Source organism: Mobula hypostoma, chromosome 14 (assembly GCF_963921235.1).
Source record: "Mobula hypostoma chromosome 14, sMobHyp1.1, whole genome shotgun sequence".
Lineage (NCBI taxonomy): Eukaryota > Metazoa > Chordata > Chondrichthyes > Myliobatiformes > Myliobatidae > Mobula > Mobula hypostoma.
In genome coordinates, this window is record NC_086110.1 from 75,975,166 (window position 1) to 75,998,720 (window position 23,555).

The following is a 23,555-nucleotide window of genomic DNA, read 5'->3' on the forward strand; positions in this document are numbered from 1 at the left end:
TGCCTTTGTTTTATATGTTTTTTTCATTATTCTATTGAATTTCTTTATTTCCCTGTGGATGTCTGGAAGAAGATGAATCACACTTTGACAATAAATCCGAACTTTGATATCTGTTTTAATCCCAAGCAATCCAATACAAAGTGAGATATCTGGGAGGGAGGCTCATAAGGAACATAGGATGGCTGTACCAAATGATCTGATTTTATGTAGATTATGTATGGATTACATTCTACATCTCTGGACACAGTGGTGCTCAGAGGAGTGATGAAAGACCCGGTCACTGGGATCGCAGGTCAATACAAGTCTGGAAGTCAAGGCCCAAAGGTCAAACCTGTGGTTGGTGAGTCAATCGTCTTCCCCAGTGGACTCACAGAGCCAGGGGTTAGACTTCTAGACTTCCAATTGACCTTCAGGATTCCATCTTGAGTATCGTATAGACCCAGGACTCACCAATGACAAATGAGGAAATTGATGAGGATTCACTCCTCAAACATCTTACTCTGATATCCAAGTTCCTGAACATTAGCCTCGAACTCTAGACAGGCCGACTCGTGAGGTCACCCACCATTGCGCCTCCTGCCCGCATAGAGCTCCAATCCTCTAGTATTTTGTGTGCGTATCACCAAGTTCAAGTTTATGGTCATTCAGCCGTACACATGTATACCACCAAACAAAACAATGTTCCTCTGGACCAAGGTGCACAACACAGTTGTATAACCCATACACAACACAAAGTAATGTTACCACAAATAAATTAACAAATAATAAGGTGAATTTACAGTACAATTTACGAAGTAAACAGTATAATGCTATTGGCACTTCATACATGATGAGACCTGGGAAGTGGCAGAAAGTTCCATAGCCTTATGGTGTGGTGGAAGAAGCTGTTTCCCATTCTAACCGTTCTTGTCCTAAAGCTACAGTATCTCTTGCCTTGTGGTAGGGGTCAAAGAGATTGTTGGACAGATGGGAGGGATCAGAGTCAGAATCAGGTTTATTATCACCAGCATGTGATGTGAAATTTGTTATCGTAGCAGCAGCAGTTCAATGCTCTGCATAATCTAGCAGAGAGAAAAAAATAAAATAAAAAATAATAATAAATAAACAAGTAAATCAATTACATATATTGAATAGATTTTTAAAAACTTGCAAAAACAGAAATATTGTACATTTTTTAAAAAGCGACAATGCCAAGGGCTCTGCATACGCAGTGCTCCCAATGAATATCTCTAATGGGTGGAAGAGACTCAAATATTCCTCTCAGCAGTCCTTGCAATCGTTTGTAAGGTCTTGTGGTCAGACGCCTTGCAACTGCCGTACCAGACGGTGACACGCTGGTCAGGACATTCGATGATTGGGGGGGAGGGGGTAAACTCACTCACCACAATCACCTCAGGAAGCGGAGATGCTGCAGTGCTTTCTTGACCAAAGAGGTGATAACCAGTTATACAAAACAAATAAAACTGATAGATTCAATGTTCCCCCATGATCACACCTACCAAACCAACAAGAAGAGTTTGAAAAGTGCTGTACAGAAATAAATGAACTGCTCTGGAATGTATTTCCGCACTCAGCCCCTGCACTGCTTGTCAACAGCATTAATCATTATCAGTAAAAAACAGTGCAAGTGTTTTCCTGGATGCCCTGCCCACCTCGTTACTATCGCCCATGTCTGCACAACATTTAGACCCTTCACAAATCCAAGACAAGGGAACACTTTGCAATGAACTTTTCTGAAATTTTGTTTGGCTTTAGAACAAAAATAACCAGATCCCAAAAGCATGAAAGACAAGGCTTTCAGAGATGCACAGACCTGCTGTCAGCCCAGGGTGTAACCAGTCATTGTCCAACGACCAAGTGCGTCATGACAGATCAGTAACGCTTCTCTCCCTCTGCTGTAAGATCCCCTCCTTGACTAGAGCAGCAGTCAGCATCATCATCAACTCAATTTTTTTTTGAGTTAAAAACACTCAATTACACAGACAGATAAGTATGTCACAGCCGTTATCATGATGGCTTAGCAGTTATTGCAATGCTATTACAGATAGGGACATCAGAATTCAGAGTTCAATTCTGGCTTTCTCTGCAAGGAATTTGCATATCCTTCCTGGGGAATGTGTCGGTTTCCTCTGGTGCTCCGATTTCCTCCCACCTTCCAAAGACATACTGGTTAGTTAATTGGTCATTGGAAATTGCCCCATGATTATGCAAGGGTTAAATCAGTGCATTGATGGCAATGTGACTCAAAGGGTCATAAGGACCTGTTCTGCGCTGTACCTCTAAATAAATAAATAAGCACAAACATAACAGCAAGTGTATACCAAAGAGGACAAATAGGATGTTTCCAAACCGAAACCATCGATGAATCCAGAGTTCCACTCTCTGCAGCATTCAAATCAGGTGACCCTGACCTTTAAAAGAAAAAGACACAACCTCCATAAAGCTGTCACAGATACTAAGAGACAGCACCAGTCCAAAATCAAGTCTCACTTCAGTCATCAGCTATGGCAGGGCTTAGAAAACAAAGTTGTGCAGCATTGCTAACAATATCTCATATCTTCCCCATGAACTTAACACATTCTATGACTGTCTGCACTTGTCGCTGCCTCAGTGAAGCAGCCAGCATAATCAAAGGCCCCATCCACCCTGGTTGTTCTCTCTTTTCTCTCCCATCGGGCAGAAGATAGAAAAGTCTGAAAGAACGAACCATCAGGCCCAAAAACAGCTTCTACTCCGCTGTAAGTCCTCTTGTTTGATAAGATGGACTCTTCGCCTCAGAATCTACCTCATTATGAGTAACACACACAAAACACTGGTGGAATTCAGCAGAACAGGCAGCATCAATGGTAAGACCATTCATAATAAGGACTCGTGCCAAGTTCCTCCAGCATTGTGTGTGTGTTGCTCTGGGATTTCCATCATCTGCAGAATCACTTGTGTTTATGGTTTACTACTTCATTGTGATCATGAACTTTGTCACTTACCTGCATGGATTCTTTTGGTAGCCTTGACGCTTTATTCTGCTTTATTATTGTTTTACCTTAATCTAGCTCAATGCTCTGTGTAATAATTTTAAGCCCCTTGGCTTTGCTATTCTTCTCTTTGCTTTCAGAAGACTTCAAAACTTACACTTACCCCTCCTATCTAATCTCTCGCTGCAGCTGTTTTTTTGTACACAGCTAAGGTGCCCACCCAGTTTACAGATCTACCCTTGCACAGGCTTTTAGTCGCTGTATTCTGCAGTTAGGATGTCACAAGATTTAACTTTGTAGGAGGTTACGCATTCAAACCCCGCCACAGCTGTCGAGCACCATCAATCTGCAGGCCATGACACTCAGGGACTTGGGCGAGATTATTATTTTTTTATATAACTGTTTTTCTGGTATCATAATCATATGTGCTGTGTGCAACTCTTGCTTCTGTGTTTGTACCTTGGTCTCCAGAGGAATGCTGTTTCATTTGGGTGAATTCATTTATATGTTTGAATGACAATTAAACCTGAACTTGAAGCAGAGGGCAGAACAAACGGGACACTGCAAGAACTCAGTTGATCAAGCAAAATCCATGGCAGTCAAAGATGCGGGTCAACACTTAGCCCTGAAGTAGAATCTTAACCAGAAATGTCTATGTACACATGCTACCTCCACATATGTTGCTTAAGCCAAGGAGTAGTGTTCTGTTGCTGTTGTGTATTTAATATTTCAGTAATATTTGAGTAATCTTGTACATCTATTGTTTGGTTAAGCATTCCTGTTTAATAATTCATTAGGGTTATATGTATAATTACGTGAATTGTAGACGTCACCATACTACCACATGATAAGTGTGTGTCTTACTTAGAGTAAACACCAAGTTAGACTCACATCTCTCAGCCCTCTTGCTTTCCTTTGAATTAATTCAATGTTTTGAAGTTACGAAACAAACAGTTGCCTGTTCTATATCGCACAACAGTTAGCACCTGACTTATTCCCTAGGGGTGCCACTGCAGTATGGTGGTCAGCATGATGCTCTTATATCTCGGGGCATCAGAGTTCAGAGTTCAATTCCACTGTACTCTGTAAGCAAGTTTGTACGTTCACCCCATGGCTACGTGGGTTTTCTCCACATACTCTGGTTTCCCCCACACAGTCAAGACGTTCCAGTTAGTAGATTAATAGGTCAATATAAATTGTCCTGTGATTAGGCTAGGGTTAAATCGGGGATTGCTAGGCAATGCCGCTTGAAGAGCTGGAAGGGCCTATTCTGCGCTGTATCTCCAAATAAATATTATACCTGTGACTATTCTTCAGAAGTACAAATAGCTGTAAAGTCCTGAGGGATGGTAAATGATCAAAAATTACCTGAGATATCCTAGCCTTTTGCACACCTTTTTAAATTATTTCCCTATTAGTCTTCTTTTCTGCATTGATTGTTTGTCAGTCTTTATGTATAACTTTTCGTAACTTCTATTCTATTTCTTTACTTTCCTGCAAATGCTTGCAAGAAAATAAATGTCAGTCAGAAAAAAACGTAGCATCAAATATCAGAAAGGAAAATTTCTGATTACGTAGAATCCACCAGACACAAAAATCAGTTACTATCTCCAAGCAGTAAGGCTGATCAACACCTCCACCCCTTAACCCACCCCTCCACATCCCCAACCACCACTACTTTATCATGTCATGTGAGTTACTTTATGTATAGACACTCCTGTGCCTAGTGTCACTTTATGAACATACGATCTATGTATAAATGCTATCTTACATATTTATACAGTATTTTTTTTGATTATTTTTGTCTTCTTTACCTTATGTTTTTTTGTCCTGCATTAGATCCAGAATAACAATTATTTCATTCTCCTTTACACTTGTGTGTTGGAAATGAAATTAAATAAATTTGAATCTTGTACATATGGCAATAAACTTGATTTTGAGTGTACAACAGCGCCAAGTTTCAAATGAGATGATGTAGGCTTGGAGAATCTTCCATTATGGTGACATACAAGTAATTGGATAATAAAGTTACTTTGACCATATCTCAGTTCAAAGGAACAAAGCTACAAGTTAATTAGTTAAACCCATCACTCCTACTGGGGCATAGGCCACTGACAACAGCCCACCATAGTCCTCGGTCCTGGGCCAGTCTTTCAAATTGCACCCGGGTGTAGCCCATTTTATTGGTGTCAGCTTCAAGGTTGCATTGTCAGTTGTTCATTGGCTGGGCTCTCTTCCTCCTTCCCTGAGGACTCCACCTTAGTGCGTGGCTGGTGATGCTGGTGTTTGGCTTACGCAGAGTGCGCCCTAACCATCCCCATCTTCTTTTCCTTAATTGTTCATCCACTGCCAGCTGTTGTGTTCTCATAGATCGATATTGCTGACTACTTCTGGCTGGCAGATCTGGAGGATTTTTCTTAGAAAGCTATTAATACCCGTCTGCACTTTCCTAATGATCGTCTTTGTTGCGACAAGAGCAAACACTATTGATCAAGATGAAAACAGTTCATGCACATCCCAAACCACAGAAGTTAATGTATACTTCATTAGCATTATTGCACAGAGTCTAAGAAATAACAAAATATAAATCAACATCAACCTGTAAAAACGAGACATAGCAAGGATTTTGGCATAATCAATCTTTCCATCCAGCTTACATCCGACCTCACCACCTCTATCTGTTGGCTACTAGAATCAAATAGTCCAACCCAATTACCCAACTGCCACATTTTGAGAACAATTACTTTCAACTTTCTACCAACAGATGGTACACTTGATTTGCAACACACGGACCATATTCTAAACACAAGAGAAATTCTGCAGATGTTGGAAATCCAGGGCAACACACATAAAATGCTGGAGGATTTCAGCAGGTCAGGCAGCATCTATGGAGGGGAAATAACAATGGGCGTTGAGCTTCTTCTCTGCTATTTCTGAACAGTCCATGAACCATTAACACTACCTCACTCTTCCTCTTCGAGCCATAGAGTCAAATGCTGGCTCCTATGGAGGGGGCAGAAGACCCTTCGTCTTCTGCACAGATGCTGCCTGACCTGTTGAGATCCTCCAGCATTGTCTGGGTGTTAGATCACACTCACTGCCCTCAGTACAAACACAATCAGTGCCACCAGACTAAAGGAATACGCACAAAGAAGAAATGCTATTTAAGTGTCTTTTAAAAATAATTGGAGAAAAATCATCATCATCATCAGGTGTCATGCCCAGTGTGAGCTTTGACTACCATGGCCCACACATTCCTGTTTCGGGTCAAGTGGATCAATTCATTGGTATTCATTTCCAGTTCTCTGGCTGCTGCCTCTATCATTTGTCTTTGTCTTCCTCTTGCTTTCTTCCCTTCAATTGTTCCCATAATTCCCATGCATTCTAACTCCTCTTTCCTAATCACATGTCCAATGAAGTTACGTTGCCTTTTCATGATCTCATACATTATTTCTCTTTTTGTGTTTGCTCTGTTCATGACATCCTCGTTAAATATTCATTCCATCCATGTATCCTCCTCAAAAACCACATCTCTGCTGCTACAATTCATTTCCTCATGTTACTAGATATTGTCCAACATTCTGAGCCATATAACATAACTGGATAAACGTAACATTTCAGTACTCTGAGGCAAGTTGTCATGCCTAGTTTAGTATTGGTCAGAATACCCTTCATTCTCGTAAAGGAGTTTTTTGCCATCCCTATTCTTCTTTTGATGTCCAAGTCACACCTGCCATCTGATGTCACCTAACTTCCTAAGGAGCAAAAGTTCTGTACTTGTTTTATGTCTTCCCCATTTATTCTCAGCCTGCAGATAAGATTCTCCTCCTTTTCGGATATCACCAATATCTGTTCAATTCCTGATCCAGGTGACACATCAGTGCAGTAAGGAAGGAATGCTACAGTGCCAGAGGTGCTGACTCTCAGAGCAGACATCACGAGGAAAACATTAATAGCTGCCTGACTTGCCAGCAATGAATGAAAAGATCTGCTTTATTTGTCACATTTATACATTGTATCCCATAAATGAAAATACAAGTTATTGTATCAAAAGTCAAAAGCTTCAAAATTTATTATCAAACTACTCATATGATCTGCCATCATATAAAGCCCTGGGATTCTTTTTCTTGTGGGCAATCACAGTAAGTACAAAGAAGCACAATAAAATCAATGAAAAACCACAAGATGCACAATCAACCAATGTACAAAAAACAACAAACTATGCAAATACCGAAAGAAAATGTTAATAATAATAATAAGCAATAAACAAAGAACATGAGATGTAAAGTCCTTGAAAATATGTCTATAGGTTATGGGAACAGTTGAGCGTTGTGCTGAGTGAAGTTATCCGCTTTGGTTCAAGAGCCTGATGGTCAAGGGTAATAACTGTTCCTGAACTTGGTGGTGTGGGACCTGATGCTCCTGTACTTCTTCCTGATGGCAGAAGCGTATATAAAACATCCACCAGCAGAAAACTGGAGAGCCAGAAGGTTTTTGCTTCAGTACTTGTACCTTAATGTGATATACAACACATCAGGCAAAATTTCCGCACAGAGAAAGGATTAATATTGCAGGTCAAAATTCTGAGGAAAGGTCATCTGTAACATTGCTGGGTCTTTGCAACTACATATCAACTAAATAGATGAATGCATGCGGGAGATGGCTTTAACTGGTGTATTCACATTGCAGCTAGAGAGAGGGGGAATATGCATGCGTAGGCAACAGATCAATACATAGTGCTAAGGGAAGTCATTACTCTAGAAGAAATAGATCCATACATTATATTCGCTCCCCCTTTAGATTAATGCAACATAAACTGTAAAGGCACAAAGCATTCAATTTCTCTTTCACAAACCCTAACATGCATTCACAATAACAGTCTATAACTAACTTCACAGTTCTAAAGGTTCAGCCTTTTAGGTGGTGCTCTGTTTCTTACAGGAAAGCGCCCCTGGGCCTGTGGGGTGGCATCAGGTTTGGCAAGTGTCTTCTTTAAGACAATGTTCGCGGTTTCCAGTGTTGCATTGCTGTTAGTGACATGATCATTACTGAGAAGCATGTTCAGTGGTTCTAATGTGTCTATCTTGTTGGATGCCATCTACTCGAGTGTGTTCTCTGGTTGAGCATCCAGTATCCGGTCCAAATGACGTCTCCATGTCTGATCTCCAACATCCACTGTGTAAATCAGTGGTCTAGTTCTTGTAGCTACCCTACCAGGTGTTCACTTGTCTTCTCAGTAATCAAGTGCCAGGACTTCTTGTCCAATCTCGAAGCTCCTTGCTGCTTCACTTGACATTGCCTGAACTGTTCATTTCCTCTGTGGATCTGGTTTCAGGAGGTCTATGCAAAACCTCAAGATTCCTGTTCAGGAACAGCTTGCAGGTGTTTGATTTGTCATTGCATGAACAGAGTTCTGATACACAAAGAGGAAGTTGTCCACCTTGTGCTGTAGAGAAACGTCCTCCTTGTCCATCACTTTAATGGACTTCTTGAATGTTTGGATAAACCTTTCAGCTAACTCTGTTGGGTGCTGAGGACCTGACTTGAAATGTCTGACGCCATTTTCCTGTATAAACTTCTATAGTTGTACCATGGAGAGCACTCTGACAGGCTGCATCACTGTCTGGTATTGGGGGGGAGGGGCTACTTCACAGGACCGAAAGAAGCTGCAAAAGGTTGTAAATCTAGTCAGCTCCATTTTGGGTACTAGCCTACAAAGTACCCAGGACACCTTCAGGGAGCGGTTACTCGGAAAGGCAGCGTCCATTATTAAGGACCTCCAGCACCCAGGGCATGCCCTTTTCTCACTGTTACCATCAGGTAGGAGGTACAGAAGCCTGAAGGCACACACTCAGCGATTCAGGAACAGCTTCTTCCCCTCTGCCATCCGATTCCTAAATGACATTGAACCCTTGGACACTACCTCACTTTTTTTTAAAATCCATACATGTAATTGATTTACTTGTTTATTCACTTTTTGATTTTATTTTTTTTCGGCTAGATTATGTATTGCATTGAACTGCTGCTGCTAAGTTAACAAATTTCATGTCACATGTCGGTGATAATAAGACTGATTCTAATTCTGAATTCTTCTGACGTGTATTGTGGTTCATTGTCACTCACAATTTGTTATGGTAAGCCATTTCTGGTGAAGATAGACACACTCAGAATGGAGACAGTCTTTGCTGAGGTGGTTGACTTTATTGGTATAAGCTTTGGCCACTACGAATAAGCATTCATAGCAATCAGAAACATCGAGTCCATGAATGGCCCAGCAAAGTTAATGTGTATTCTTTGCCATGGTGATGTCGTCCACTCCCACGGGTGTAACAGTGTCTGTTAGGGTGCACTTTGAACTTATTGGCATCCCGAACAGCTTTTGGCCAAGACTTCAATCTATTTATCTATCCCCAGCCACCACACATAGCTCCGGGTAAGACTCTTGATCTTGACTGTACCCAGGTGTCCTTCATGCAGATTCTCTAACACTCTGTGCACAGTTTAGAGGGAACCACAACACAAAATCCCCACATTAGCATTCTTTGACAAACCGACAGTTGGTCTTGTCTCATTGAGAGCTCTGGAAACATAGGGTTACCATGAGCTAGCCATCCTTGCATGGTGATTTTGTACACTTTTGACAATGTTGGGTCTTTGTATTTCCAAATTTGTTACCGGCAGCTGGTCCCCCAATGCTGTGTGGAACACCTCTGCTGGGTCACGGAATGAAGACTTTTCTTCTTCAGTTGAAGACATGACAAGCTGTCAGCATTGCTGTGTTGCATGGTACCTTTGAACTCTATGTCATAAGAGTGAGCTCCTAGGAACAGTGTCCAACATTGTAACCAGGAACCAGTCATCACTGGAATTCCCTTCCTGGGATTGAAAATGGACACAAGTGGCTGCTGATCTGTCACCAGCGTAAACTTTTGTCTGTAGAAGTAGTGGTGGAACTTCTATATTCCCTATACTAGACTAAGGGCCTCTTAGTCGATCTGTACATAGTTGCGTTCTCATCAGTTATCTTGAAGCAAACACAATGAGATGTTCAGATCCATCTTTCATACTGTGTGACAAAACTGCTCCAATAGCACAAGGGGATACATCACAGGCCAGTCTGATGGGTAGTGATGGGCCATAATGCATGAGCAGTTCATCTGATGTTACCAGTCTCTGTTTCCTTGAATGCTCCTTCATTCCTTTCTGACCATTCCCATTTTGCTCTTGTCTGTAACAGTGCGTTCAATGGGTGCAGCACTCTAGCAACGTTTGGGAGAAATCGGTGGTAGCAGCTTACAAGGTCCAAGTTCCTCAGATATCTCTGATTTGCCATTATCCCCGTCAGCATCCTCCTCCGATCCACCTGGGCAAGCTCCTCTCTCATGCCTCTGTAATTCCCTTTGTCCCACTGCGATACTGATATATGTGACTTATGCTCTTAAATTGCAGTACGAATTCAATCATATTATGATCACTAACTCCTAAGGGTTCCTTTATATTAAGCTCCCTAATAAGATCTCAGTTATTACTCAACACCCAATCCAAGATACCCTTTCTCCAAGTAGGCTCAAGCACAAACTGCTCTAAAAAGCCATCTCATAGGCATTCAACAAATTCCCTCTCTTGCGATCTGACACCAACCTGATTTTTCCAATCCCCTTGCATATTGAAGTCCTCCATTACAATTGTGACATTACCCTTCTAACATGCCTTTTCCAGCTTCCTTTGCAATCTCAACCCCACATCTTGCCTATTTGAAGGACTACATATGATTCCCATTGTTTTTTTACCCTTGCAATTTCTTAACTCCACCCACAGAGATTCAACATTCTCTGACCCGATGTCACCTCTTTCTAAAGATGTAATTCCATCTCTTACCAACAGGGACACACCACCACCTTTCTGCCTGTCCTTTTGACACAAAGTATATCCTTTGATGTTGGGCTCCCAACTATGGCCTTCTTTCAGCCACAACTCAGTGATGCTATCCACTCTGTTGAGGCCTTTCAATATTCAATAGGTTTCAATGAGATCACCCCTTAAGCCCCAATGAGTACAGACCCAGAGCCATCAAACACCCCTACTATGTTAACACTTTCATTCCTGGGATCAGTCTCATGAAATTCCTCTGGACCCTCTCCACTGCCAGCACATACAGTATGTTCATCAATAAGAAGCCCAAAAGTGCTCACAATACTCCCAAGTGCAGTATGACCAATGCCTTATAGAGACTCTGCATTACATTCTTTTTTATATTCTAGTCCTCACGACAAGAGGCTGCTGTTACAGAACTGGCTTGAGCAAGCCTCTGCCCTTAGAAGTTAAATGTATTCAGCAAAGCTGCCAACAGCATACTTTAAGGAGCATTGCTGGACACATCTCCTTCTGTGTAACTCCTGCCGAACATGCTAGGGCAAAGACTGTGCCCTGTTCAGCAGTATCTAAAGGTATTTTTATGAGCTTTGGAATTTATTTGCAAAACTTTCCATTGTGAGAATGGCAAATGCACTGTTAAATAACTTGTATAAATAGCAACTGGTACGAGTCCGGTCCCAACTTTCCATACACAACTGACAACACTCCGGTTCTCTTCTCCACTGAAGCTTAAGCTTCAAGATTCAGGTTCAACATGTGTGCATAAAACAACCAGACTCCATATGTGCCTTTAATGGCAAGACACACTGACACAAGGTTAGGATATGCAGATCATCTCAAAGAAAGAATTAGCTTTATTTGTCATCTATACATCAAAACAGTCCGAGGAGGTGCTGGGGGCAGCTCACTAATCTCACGAAGCTTCTGACACCAACACAGCATGCCCACAACCTACTTACCTGTATGTCTTTGGAACGTGGGAGGAAACTAGAATACCCAGAGGAAACCCATACAGTTACCGGCAGAAAATAGAACAGTACAGCACAGGAACAGGCCATTCGGCCTACAATATTGTGCTGAACCAGCTAAAAAACAAATGAAAAACACCTAAGCACCAATCCCTCCTACCTACACCATGTCCATATCCCTCCATCATCCTAACATCCATGTGCCTAACTAAACATCTCTTAAAAGCCTCTAATGCATTTGTCTCTACCACCATACCAGGCAGTGCATTCCCAGCATCCACCACTCTGAATGAAAAACTTACCCCTCACATCCCCCTTGAACTTAACCCCATCTCACCTTCAATGCATGCCCTCTGGTATGAAACATTTCAACCCTGGGAAAAAGATACTTTGTTCAATCTATCTATGCCTCTCCTAATCTTATAAACCTTTGTCAGATTTCCCCTCAGCCTCCGACACTCCAGCGAAAACAACCCAAGTTTATCCAGCCTCTGTGATAGCACATGCCCTCTAAACCAGGTAGCATTCTGGTAAACATCTTCTGCACCCTCTCCAAAGCCTCAACATCCTTCCTATGGTGGGGCAATCATAATACTCCAGATGTGGCCTAGCCAGAGTTCTATAAAGTTGCAACATAGCATCCTAGCTTTTGAACTCATTGAAGCAAGCAGTCCATGAGCCTTCTTAACCACTTATCGAACTGTGTAGCCACTTTCAAGGAGCTATGAACTTGGATCCCAAGATCTCTCTGCTCAGCTACACTTAAGGATCTTGCCCTTACTTTTCCTTTTTCTTCTTGACTAAATTCATCATCTCTCTGAACATCTTTCCATCCCCGTTCTTCCTTCTAAGAGGAACATACCCTTCCTGTATTCCATGCAGTTGATCTTTAAACACCTTCCATATGTCTAATATGGACTTTCCAAAGAAAAGGTGTTCCCAATTAACGCTTCTTAGTTCCTGCCTAATGCGCTCGTAATTTGCCCAACTCCAATTTAAAACTCTCCCAGAAGGACCATACCTATCCTTAAGAATAGCTATCCTGAATGTTAAGGAATTGTGGTCACTGTTCACCCACTGAAAAGTCAGTCTCATTACCCAACACCAGGTCCAGTACAACTCTTTCTCTCGTTGTACCATCCACGTATTGATTTAAGACACCATCCTGGATACACTTAAACTCTGCCCCATCTGAACCCCTTGCATTAAGGTCCCAGTTTATTTTAGGGAAGTTGAAATCCCCCATGACAACAACCTTAAGTATTTTTACACATTTCCTTAATCTGATTGCATATCTGTTCCTCAATGTCCCAGTGGCTAATGGGGGGTCTGTGATACAATCCCATCAGTATGATTGCACCCTTCATACTCCTGAGTTCTACCCAAATGAACTCTGTGTCTGACCCCTCCATATGTCTCCTCTGAATGTAGCTGTGATATTGCCCCTGATTAGTAGTGCAACAACCCCCCTCTCCTCTCCTCTATGCTTTCTAAAACTTTGAGAATCTGGTACATTAATCACTCAATTCCTGCTCCTCTCTCAACTAAGTTTCAGTAATGGCTACATCGTATTCCATGTACTGATCTATGCTTTATAATACTCCTAGCATTAAAATATACATACTTTAAACTCTCCAACCCATCATACCTGCTACTTCAATTTTCCCTTTCAATACTTTTCCCAACATCTACCTTCAGGTCCAATCCTTCCCTTACTGACCTGGGGCTCTGGTTCCCAACCCCTTGCAAATCTGGTTTCATCTCTCCCAAGTAACATTAGCAAACCTCCAAGCCAGGATATTGGTTCCCTTCCAGCTCAAGTGCAACCCATCCCTCTTATACAGGTCACCCCTTACCCAGAAAAGGTCCCAACGATCCAACATTCAATCTCCTTACAGACAGCATTGGGAATTGAACCCCAATCACTGGTGCTGTAAAGCTTTACACTGACCACTAAGCTACCTTGCTATCCTAAGGAAGTGATCAAGAAATTACATCAGGGAATGTGACAGCTGAAGGTAGTCATGGTAACTGGGTGATTATATAGAACTAGGCACAGCCTCAGAATAGAGGGACGTCCCTTTAGAACATCAGATGAGAGGGAATTTCTTTAGCCAGAGGGAGGTGAATCTGTGGAATTCTTTGCCGTGGGTAGCTGTGGAGGCCAAGTCATTGGCTATATTTAAAGCAGATGTGAACAGGATCTTGATTAGTAGGATGTCAAAGGTTATGGGGAGAAGGCAGGAGAATGGGGCTGAGAGGGATAATAAATCTGCCATGATGGAATGGCAGAGTAGACTCGATGGGCCAAATGGCCTGATTCTGTTCTCAAGTCTTCTGGTCATAACAGTACAGCACAGGAAGAGGTCCTTTGGCTCACAATGTCTGTGCCAGATGAAACTAAATTCACTGCTGCCTGTACAGTCCTTAGCCCTCCATGCAATGTATATTCGTGGGTCTACCTTACAGCCTGAAACACCATGGAAGTATCTACTGTGACCACCACCCAGGCACCCACCACTGTGTAAAAAGTAATTTGCCACACACATCTCCTTTAGACGTTCCCCTTTTCACCTTAAATGCTTGTCCTCTGGCCCTCTGGTATGAGACCTTTCTCCCTGGAGTAAAGATTCCGACTATCTACCCTGTCTATGCCTCTCAATTTTATTGAAATGAGGGATGTGCGAAGGGCAATGCATCAGCACGATGGGTGAATGGGGGTTGGATGAGTCAGGACACAAGCAGTGCAGTGTGGGATAATATCAGGTTCTTGGCTTTCTTTCAGCTGCACCTACTGAACACATATTCGAGGCCCCTGAAAGACGGCGCCTCACAAAATGTATAGAAGAAAGCCCTTAACTCTGAGTGGAGTCATTGGGACGCCATCAATTTTTTTAAACAGGCTTTCTTATTTTTATGAGGCCAAGTTGCTAGCTCGACGCTCAACCCTCAACTCAGCACGGATGGAAAGTGTGCAAGGGAACCGGCTGGATTTGAACTCAGGAGCCTTCGCTCCGAAGTCCGGCACTGATGCCACTACGCCACCAGCCGGCTCACAAAATGTATAACATCGATCAGTACAGCACAGTACAGACCCTTCAGCCCACAATGTTGTGCTGACCTTTTAACCTACTCCAAGATCAATTTAACTCTGCCATGGACAGTTGCAAGTCCAGCTGCAAGCAGCTAGCAACCGCTTCCCGTAAAAACTCAGAGATATAGAAACTGCAACAGAAGCTCCAAAGGCCTCATCCCTGGGAGAGGAAGGATCTTTGAAGATGAACTACACCTGGAGACAACGTGAAAAACTGGTCCAGGACAGAGAATTCTGGTGAGATATTGTCGGTAACCTACGACCCACCAGTAAGGGTGATGAGTTTAAGTAAGATCAATCTAACCCTTCTCTCCCACACAGCCCTCCAGTTTTCCTCCACCTGTGTGCCTAATCAAAGTCTCTTAAATCTTCCCTAATGTATCTGTCTCTACCACCATCTCTGGCAGCGCACTCAATACTCTGTTTAAAAAAAAAACAGCAACAAAACAAAACAACTTGCCTCTGTCATCCCTCCAAGGGATGTTGAGTATTTGGGCCGGGAAGAGCCTGTGCTGTTCTTTATCTCTAAATAAATAAAATTAATCAGGACTGAACCACATAGCTCCTGATTTCCCAGAGTAGTCAAGAGTTATACAGCAGAGAAACAGGCCCTTCAGTCCATACTGGCCAACTAAGATGGTCCCATTTACCAGCATTGGGCCCATATGCCTTTCCCATCCCTGTCCCTATCCAATTGTTTTTTAAGTGTAACTGCCTCAACCAATTCCTCTGGCAGCTCATTCCATGTAAGGACTACTCTCCAGTGGAAAAATTGCCCCTTAGGTTCTTATTGAATCTCTCCACTCTCACCCTGCACCGATTTCATTAGGTCTTGATTCCCCAATGCTGGGTAAAAGACTCTGCATTTACCCTCTCTACGCACTTACAATTGTATACACCTCTATAAGATTGCACATCTGCTCCAGAGGCAAACTTCCAAATCTGCCCTACCTCTCTTTATGACTCGGTCCTTTGGGTCCCAGCAACACCCTTGTAAATTTCCTCAACCTTTCTAGGACAATAGTATCTTTCCTACAACAGGATAACCAAAACTGAACACAATATTCCAAATGCAGCCTCACCAAATGCAACATAACATTCCAGCTTTTACGCTCAATGCCCTGTTGTAGACCAGCGTTCCGAAATCTTCATCACCCTGTCTCCCTAGGACACCACTTTCAGAGAACTACAGACTTCACCACTGTGTCTACCTACAACGTAACCATCAGAAAACTACGTACTTCACCACCCTGTCTACCCTACGACGTAAGCTTCAGAGAACTACGTACTTCACCACCCTTTTCTAGGCTTCAGTCACCCCACCTGAAGAAATATTTCCTGATTTTAATCCTGAATAGTCAAGCCCCAACTCTGTTAACCCCTCGGGACAGTTGGACCTGCTTCATCATTCAACATCAGAATTTCTTCTTCAACCTTCTTCCTCAACACCACTTTCATGGAGGCTCCAATGCACAGGATCACACGAGGCTGCAGAGGGTTGAAGACTCAGACATTTACATTACGGTCACAACCCTCCCTACCATCATGGGCGTCTTCGAAGAGTTGGTGCCTCAAAAAGGTGGCATCCATCACTGAGGACCCTCACCATCTCTCTTGTCATTACTGCCATTGGGAAGGAGATATAGAGGCCTGAAGACACACAATCAACATTTTAGGAACAGCTTCTTGCCCTCCACCATCCAATTTCTAAATGGTCTGTGAACATTAACTCACTATTCATCCTTTGCATTGTTTACTTTTGTCATTTATAGTAATTTTTAGGCTTGCACTCTACTGCTGCCGCAAAATACATTGCATGATATGTCACCGATATTAAACTCCATTCCAATTCTGATGAGCAAATTTCCACAGTTCTGCAGAGTAAAGAATTCCAAAGATACACTACCGTCAGGGAAGAAATCTCTCATTTCTGTCCTCAATTGCTCAACAAAGAGACCACAAATGACGAAATATGGAGGAGCAATTGGAAGTTTCAAACAATCCACAATCAATTTGCTGGAGGAATGCCATGGTAGCGTTACACTCAGCACAACACCCGCCATTACAGCTCAGGGCGCTGGAGTTCAGAGATCAATTCCACATCCTCTGTATGTTTGTGTCCTTCCCCTAAATGCATGGGTTTCCTCCCACACTCCAAAGACATACTGAACTAGTAGGTTAATGGGTCATTGTAAATTGTCCTGAGATTAGGCTAGGCCAGTGGTGCGGCTCATTAGGCTGGAAGAGCCTGTTCCGCCCTGTATCTCCAAACAAATAAAGGGGCTGAGCAGGTCAAGCAGCATATGTGGGAGGAAAGAAACTGTCGACATTTTGGGTCAAGCCTCTGGATCCTGAATGTTCAGAACACTGAATAGCTGACTATTTGAGACTTGTGACCATAGATTGAGGCTCTTCAGCCTTGTCAAGCCCAGTAATAATTTTGAAGGCTAATCCAGCCATTCTCAATGGGGGCCATGGCACACTTGAAAGGGGCCACCGACTGAAAACTGTGAGAAGAGGAGCCCCAAGGGTTTATAGGGGCCCTGGTAACTGAACCGATGAAATACCCAAGCAGCAACCTTCACTGCAGTCATATAACTGCACGTCGTCAGTTCATTCAGTTTCAAGAAGATTTTTGGATCAAAAGTGTTCTGCCGAGTAAATTTATAACACTGTGGGAAAAAGCCCAAAGATATTTTATTGCCTTTCCCTCAACATATTTGGTTGAAAGTGGATTCTGCCAGGCAGTTACCTTGACAAGATCCAGGAACAGAATTGATATCGCATCAAGAGGTGACCTCCGACTGTCATTGTCTAATTTGGAGCCCAATATCATGAAACTTACCGAAAAGCACCAAGCTCAAGGATCACATTAGGCCTGATAGATGTTCAATTTCATAAAGCCTTTTTTAAAGTTTTATGCAGTATGTCAGAATGTTCAAGTTTTCTTGGTGTTCAATAATAAATGATTTTCCATCTATCTGTTCGTGTTGTATCCCTGTCTGAAAGGGGGGCCCTGGAATCCGAAAAGAGCTCCTAAGGGGGCCGTGGCCAAAAATCAGTTGAGAATCACTGGGCTAATCTACCCTCACGTCCAGACTATATCAAAGACAGTTCTCCATTCAATACTAAATCAAGCGCTGTCGCAGGAAAGCAGTATCCATCATTAGGGACATCCACCATCCAGGTCATGCTCTCTTCTCGCTGCTGTCATCAGGAAGGTGGTCCAGGAGACACCACCAGGTTCAGGAACAGTTACTACCCCTCAACCATCAGGCTCTTGAACCAGAGGGGATAACTTCACTCACCCCAACACTGAATTGTTCCCACACCTCTTGGCTCACTTTCAATGACTCTTCATCTCATGCTCTTGTTATTTATTGCTTATTTATTATTTAATTTTCCTTTTTCTGTTTGTACTTGTAGCTTGTGGGTTTTTTTTGTATAGGAGTTGTTTATCCTGTTGGGTGTGATCTTTCATTGATTTTATTGTGTTTCTTTCTACTTACTGTGTATGCCTGCAAGAAAACAAATCTCAGATAACATACATGATAATAAATTTACTTTGAACTTTGACGGAAATACACCAGAATGTTAAAATTTGCTGGGGGTTGAGGTTAGTATGCTAGCAGGTTGCCAATCCGTCATTAAACAAGGCCCGTTCTCAAAGCAATGAAAATCTACACCTCATTAGATCATACCCCAAGAATGTTCACAAGCCGCTACAAACCACAACAGCATTCCACAGCATTGCCAGCAAAACCATACCCAAGGGAAGACTCAGGAGTTCACAGACAAACCACTACAATCAATATATAATTGGTCCACATTTATACCTCAAATACTCAACAGTACAACAAATACAAACCTGTTATAGTATCCATCATACAGCCCTCATTGCTGGGGGAAAAGCAGGCTGGCACTTCCACTGTATGCTGGACAATGGACTACCTGACTGGCAGACCACAGTTTGAGCAGCTTTAGAGCTGTGTGTCAGACATGGCTATAAGCAGCACTGGAGGCCCACAGGGGACTGTATTAACTCCCTTCCTGTTTACCCTGTATACCAGGGACTTTAGATACAACACTGAATCATGTCATCTGCAGAAATTCTCTGATGACTCAGCAATAGTTGGGTGTATAAAGGGAGGTTGGGAGGATGAATACAGGGCCCTGGTGGAGGACTTTGACAAAAGCCGCAAGCTGAATCGTCTGCATCTCAACATCAGTGAGACAGAGGAGATGGTGATGGACTTTAGGAAGACTGAGCCTGCACTGTCCCTGTTACTGTTGATGGTGAGGGCGTGGATATAGTGAGGACCTACAAACACCTGGGGGTGCACATGGACGACACTCGAGTGGAGCACTAACTCAGAGGCTGTGTACAAGAAGGGCCAGAGTTGTCTCTACTTCCTGAGGAGACTGAGGTCCTTTGGAGTATGCAGGCCTCTCCTTCACATGTTCTACTAGTCTGTTGTTGCCAGTACAATCTTGTATGCGGTGGTGTACTGGGGCAATGGTATCAACATGGATAATGCCAACAGGCTCAATAAACTGATTAGAAAGGCTGGCTCATTAGAGACCATTCAGCCCATCGAGTCTACTCCGCCATTCCGTCATGGCTGATCCTGGATCTGACTCAACCCCATACACCTGCCTTCTTGCCATATCCTTTGATGCTCTGACCGATCAGGAAACTATCAACTTCCGCCTTAAATATACCCACAGATTTGGCAGTCTGTAGCAGAGCATTCCACAGATTCACTGGTTAAAATAATTCCTCCTTACCTCTGTTCTAAAGGATCGCCCCCCCCACCCCCCCACCGCAATTTTGAGATTGTGCCCTCTAATTCTGGATACCGTTACCATAGGAAGCATCCTCTCCACATCCAATCTAGTCCTTTCAACATTCAGTAGAGGAGTCAAACCGGACACACTGCAGGCAGTGGCAGGACAAAGGACCCGACAGAAAATCCTGGTAATTGTGGACAATGTTTCTCACCCCCTGCATGCCACCCTGGCTGAACAGAGGAGCATTTTTAATAATAGAACATAGAACAATAATGGACTAAGACAACTGCACTGCTCCAAAGAGCACAACGAGGTCATTATTACCCTCGGCCATTAGGCTCTATGAGTCAACCTAAAGTCAGGGAAGCAATGATTCCCTCCTGTTAGACTGTTTGAGGCCACTTATTTTTTTACTTTCTTACTTCACTTCTAATGTTTGCATATTTGTGCACCTGCAATGCTACTGTGACACAGTAATTTCCTTTGGGATCAATAAAGTATCTGAAGTTTGAGAGACTACTAGACAGGTATATGGAGGAATTTAAGGTGGGGGGTTATATGGGAAGCAGGGTTTGAGGGTCGGCACAACATTGTGGGCCGAAGGGCCTGTAATGTGCTGTACTATTCTATGTTCTATCTATCTAACCTGCATCTCCAAGGACACGTCCTCTTCTCATTGCTACCATACAGGAGCCTGAAGACCCATATTCACCATTTCAGGAACAGCTTCTTCTCCTCATCCATCAGATTTCTGAATGGACAGTGAACCCCTAAACACTTCCTCACTATTTTTCCACTACTTAGTCAAGTAACGGCAGCAAATATCTAACACAGAACAGAACGAGAATGATCTGTGATTTTTGATTTCAGAGTTTGCAAAGAACGTGTTCTGAAATCTGAATCAGATTATAGGTCAAATTGAAAAGTTTAAGGAAAAATAGCTCTCCAATACCCATGTAAGCATTCATTTAATTCATGCCATAAGATAAAATACAGCTCCACCACATTGTCCTCCTTCCCAGTAAAAGCAAAGATTACTGAGTTACCAGAGAAGCAGGAATGCCTTCTTCGCCAAATGTAGCAGGAAACGATACCAACGCCAACACATATTCAATTCAGTTTCATTCAATTAACACCAGCCCTCGGGTCTGTTAATGAATGGCTCTGCCTAAACAAACAGCCTCAGTGCATCACTTCATTCAGTGTCTGATTATATTTCAGATTCCTGTTTTCCTTTACACCTGCTCCCACAACATAGCCAAGGAAGGACCTGCATAGGGCCAGTTCCCTCACTCCTTCACCAAGTTATCAATGGGTTACCCAGAACTCGGGTCACCGTGAAACTTTACCACCACCCCAAGAGAGCTCCCTCAAAATCCCGCCGGGATCCCCATCAAGCACCCTGATATTCATCACCCGCACCATCCTCTGCCCAATTCAGGACACACTTCTCCTCCACACCCACAACCTGATACCCCTCCTAACCCCACCCACACGGTCCTGGACAAACGCAGCCCACCGGCACCCCACTCTCAGACACCCACACCACTCCCAGTATACAGGCCAGCAATTCTAACCCACCCCCGCCCTCTTCCCAGACCCAGATAACCAAGTACCCACTCTCAAAGACTCACAACTCTCTCCCCTTCCCCGCGGACACCCGCGTTCCCCTCCCCTCTCCTTCCCCGCGGACACCCGCGTTCCCCTCCCCTCCCACACGGGCACCCGCGTTCCCCTCCTCTCCCCTCCCTCACGGGTACCCGCGCTCCCCTACCCTCCCTCACGCGCACCCGCGCTCCCCTCCTCTCCCCTCCCTCACGGGCACCCGCGCTCCCCTCTCCTCACGTCCCTCACGGGCACCCGCGTTCCCCTACCCTCACCTCCCTCACGGGCACCCGCGTTCCCTTCCTCTCCCCTCCCTCACGGGCACCCGCGTTCCCCTCCCCTCACGTCCTTCACGGGCACCCGCGTTCCCCTACCCTCACCTCCCTCACGGGCACCCGCGTTTCCCTCCTCTCACGAGCACCCGCAACCCCCCTCCCTTCCCTCACGGGCACCACAATCACGTCCCCTCCATCGGGGGTACCGGCGCACCCTCCTCTCCCTTCCACCGTAAATTCCTATGGAACCAACCCCCTTCCCCACTTTGCCGGTTACTCGCGATTCCCCCTCGCCCCGACCCAGTGCCCTGCTCCGGGGTACCGGTACCCCGCTCCTCGCTCCCCGGCACTCCGCCGCCTCCCTCCCCAGGTTTCCGCTGCCCCGCCGGACCGTACCTGGACTCGGACGCTCCACAACCCTGGGGCAGAGCTCGGCTGCTGACGGATCGCGACGGGTCGGGAGGGACGGAGGGGGTTGGAGGGGAGGAGGCGCCTCTGTCGCGCGCCCGTTACTCCCGCGCGCGCGCCGCCGCCGTCACCGTCGGTTACGCGCCCCATGTCAGACGCATTTCACTCTCCAAATTTGGAAGAAGGGGGGCTTAACCTCACACAGTGCCGATTGATGAAAGTTTGCGCCAAAGATATCACACTACTATATGTAACTTGAGTAGTGTTCAATATAGTTTTATTGATTTGAGGATGACAGGTTTGGAATAAGTGAAATAGCTGCTCAATGCTCGCTCCCCTGTGTCGGGCGGCACCCCTCCTGTGGCCCAAACACATGGACCCGACTCGCATCAAACAGGAAGTGGCGTCAGGCTGGTGAAGAGATTTTTTTTCCCCATCCAAATGAAAATGTTTTAAACAGCGATAATCTCAACGGACTTCTCCTTTTATCTTTTAATTCCTAATTAAGTTGTCATTAATATAAAATTTCGACCATTACCGTTGCAGATGAACGAATAGTTCAGTGTCCACGACAGTGCAGTGCATTCTGGGGGTTGTAGTTCCTTATCGGCTCCACTAAGAAAGGACTCGTCCTTAAAGGGAAACTTCAGGTCAGCCGACAGTAATTAGAAGCAGGAAGATGCCTGTCCAGGTCGGAGATTGGTTCTTCTCAGCCAGTCGGCTACAAGGTCCAGACTGAGGTTAGAAGTTATGCTGCGGCTTTATAAAAATCTATCTTCAAAGAGAGTGGATGTGGAGAGGATGTTTCCTATCGTGGGAGAGTCTAGCTTTAGAATAGAGATTAGGGATTTCTTTAGCCGGGGGTGGTAAATCTGTGGAATTCATTGCCACAGACGGTTTGAAGGCTAAGTCATTAGATGTATTTAAAACAGAAGTTGATAGGTTCTTGATTAGTCAGGGTGTCAAAGGTTACTGGGAGAGCAGGGTTGAGAGGGGAAATAAATCAGGCAAGATATGATGGTGGAGCAGTCGGTGGGCCAATAGCCTTATTCTACTCTTATGGTGCGGTCTAAGATTTGTGCCCACTTAGTTCAGTGGGTTTTTTAAAGTGGCTGATGAGGTTTTAATAGAGTTGATAGGGTCAATTTAGAAACAGAGTCTGCCACAGGATGCTTGAGGTCAAGTGGGTGACATTTGGCCCAGAGACAGCGACTGAACAAAAGTCACTGACCCTTTGAGTTGTGCCCATCCCCCATGCCAACTAACTTGCCTACCTGAGCAATTCCTCTAAACTGCTCCTTTCCAAGAACCTATCCGTGTTTTTCTTTATCATAGTGGAGAGGCTAAGACCAGAGGGCACAGTCTCCGAATCAAGGGATATCTATTTTGTACAGAGATGAGGAGGAGTTTCTTTAGCCAGAGAGTGGTGAAGCTGTGGAATAATTTGCCGCAGACGGTTGTAGAGGCCAAGTCATTGGGTATATTTAAAGTGGATATTGGTTAGTTCTTGATTGGTCACTGTGTCAAAGGTCACAGGGAGAAGGGAGGGGAATGGGGTTGAGAGGGA

The 23,555-nt window shown here is 44.1% G+C and overlaps 1 protein-coding gene across 3 annotated transcripts in view; it reads right to left on the bottom strand.

The window, feature by feature from the left end:
- LOC134356359 (granule associated Rac and RHOG effector protein 1-like) overlaps positions 1-22,325 on the bottom strand; it is a 249,049-nt gene extending 226,724 nt beyond the window's left edge. Inside the window, exon 1 of one of the 3 annotated variants that reach the window (XM_063067262.1) lies at positions 21,977-22,325. In XM_063067262.1, coding sequence (XP_062923332.1) covers positions 21,977-22,138 — 162 coding nt within the window. In that variant the 5' untranslated portion in view covers positions 22,139-22,325. Of the gene's footprint in view, positions 1-1,813; positions 2,355-21,976 lie in introns of those variants that run through there. The other 2 variants (XM_063067259.1, XM_063067260.1) reach the window with 2 other exon arrangements.
- Positions 22,326-23,555: the final 1,230 nt, after the last annotated feature.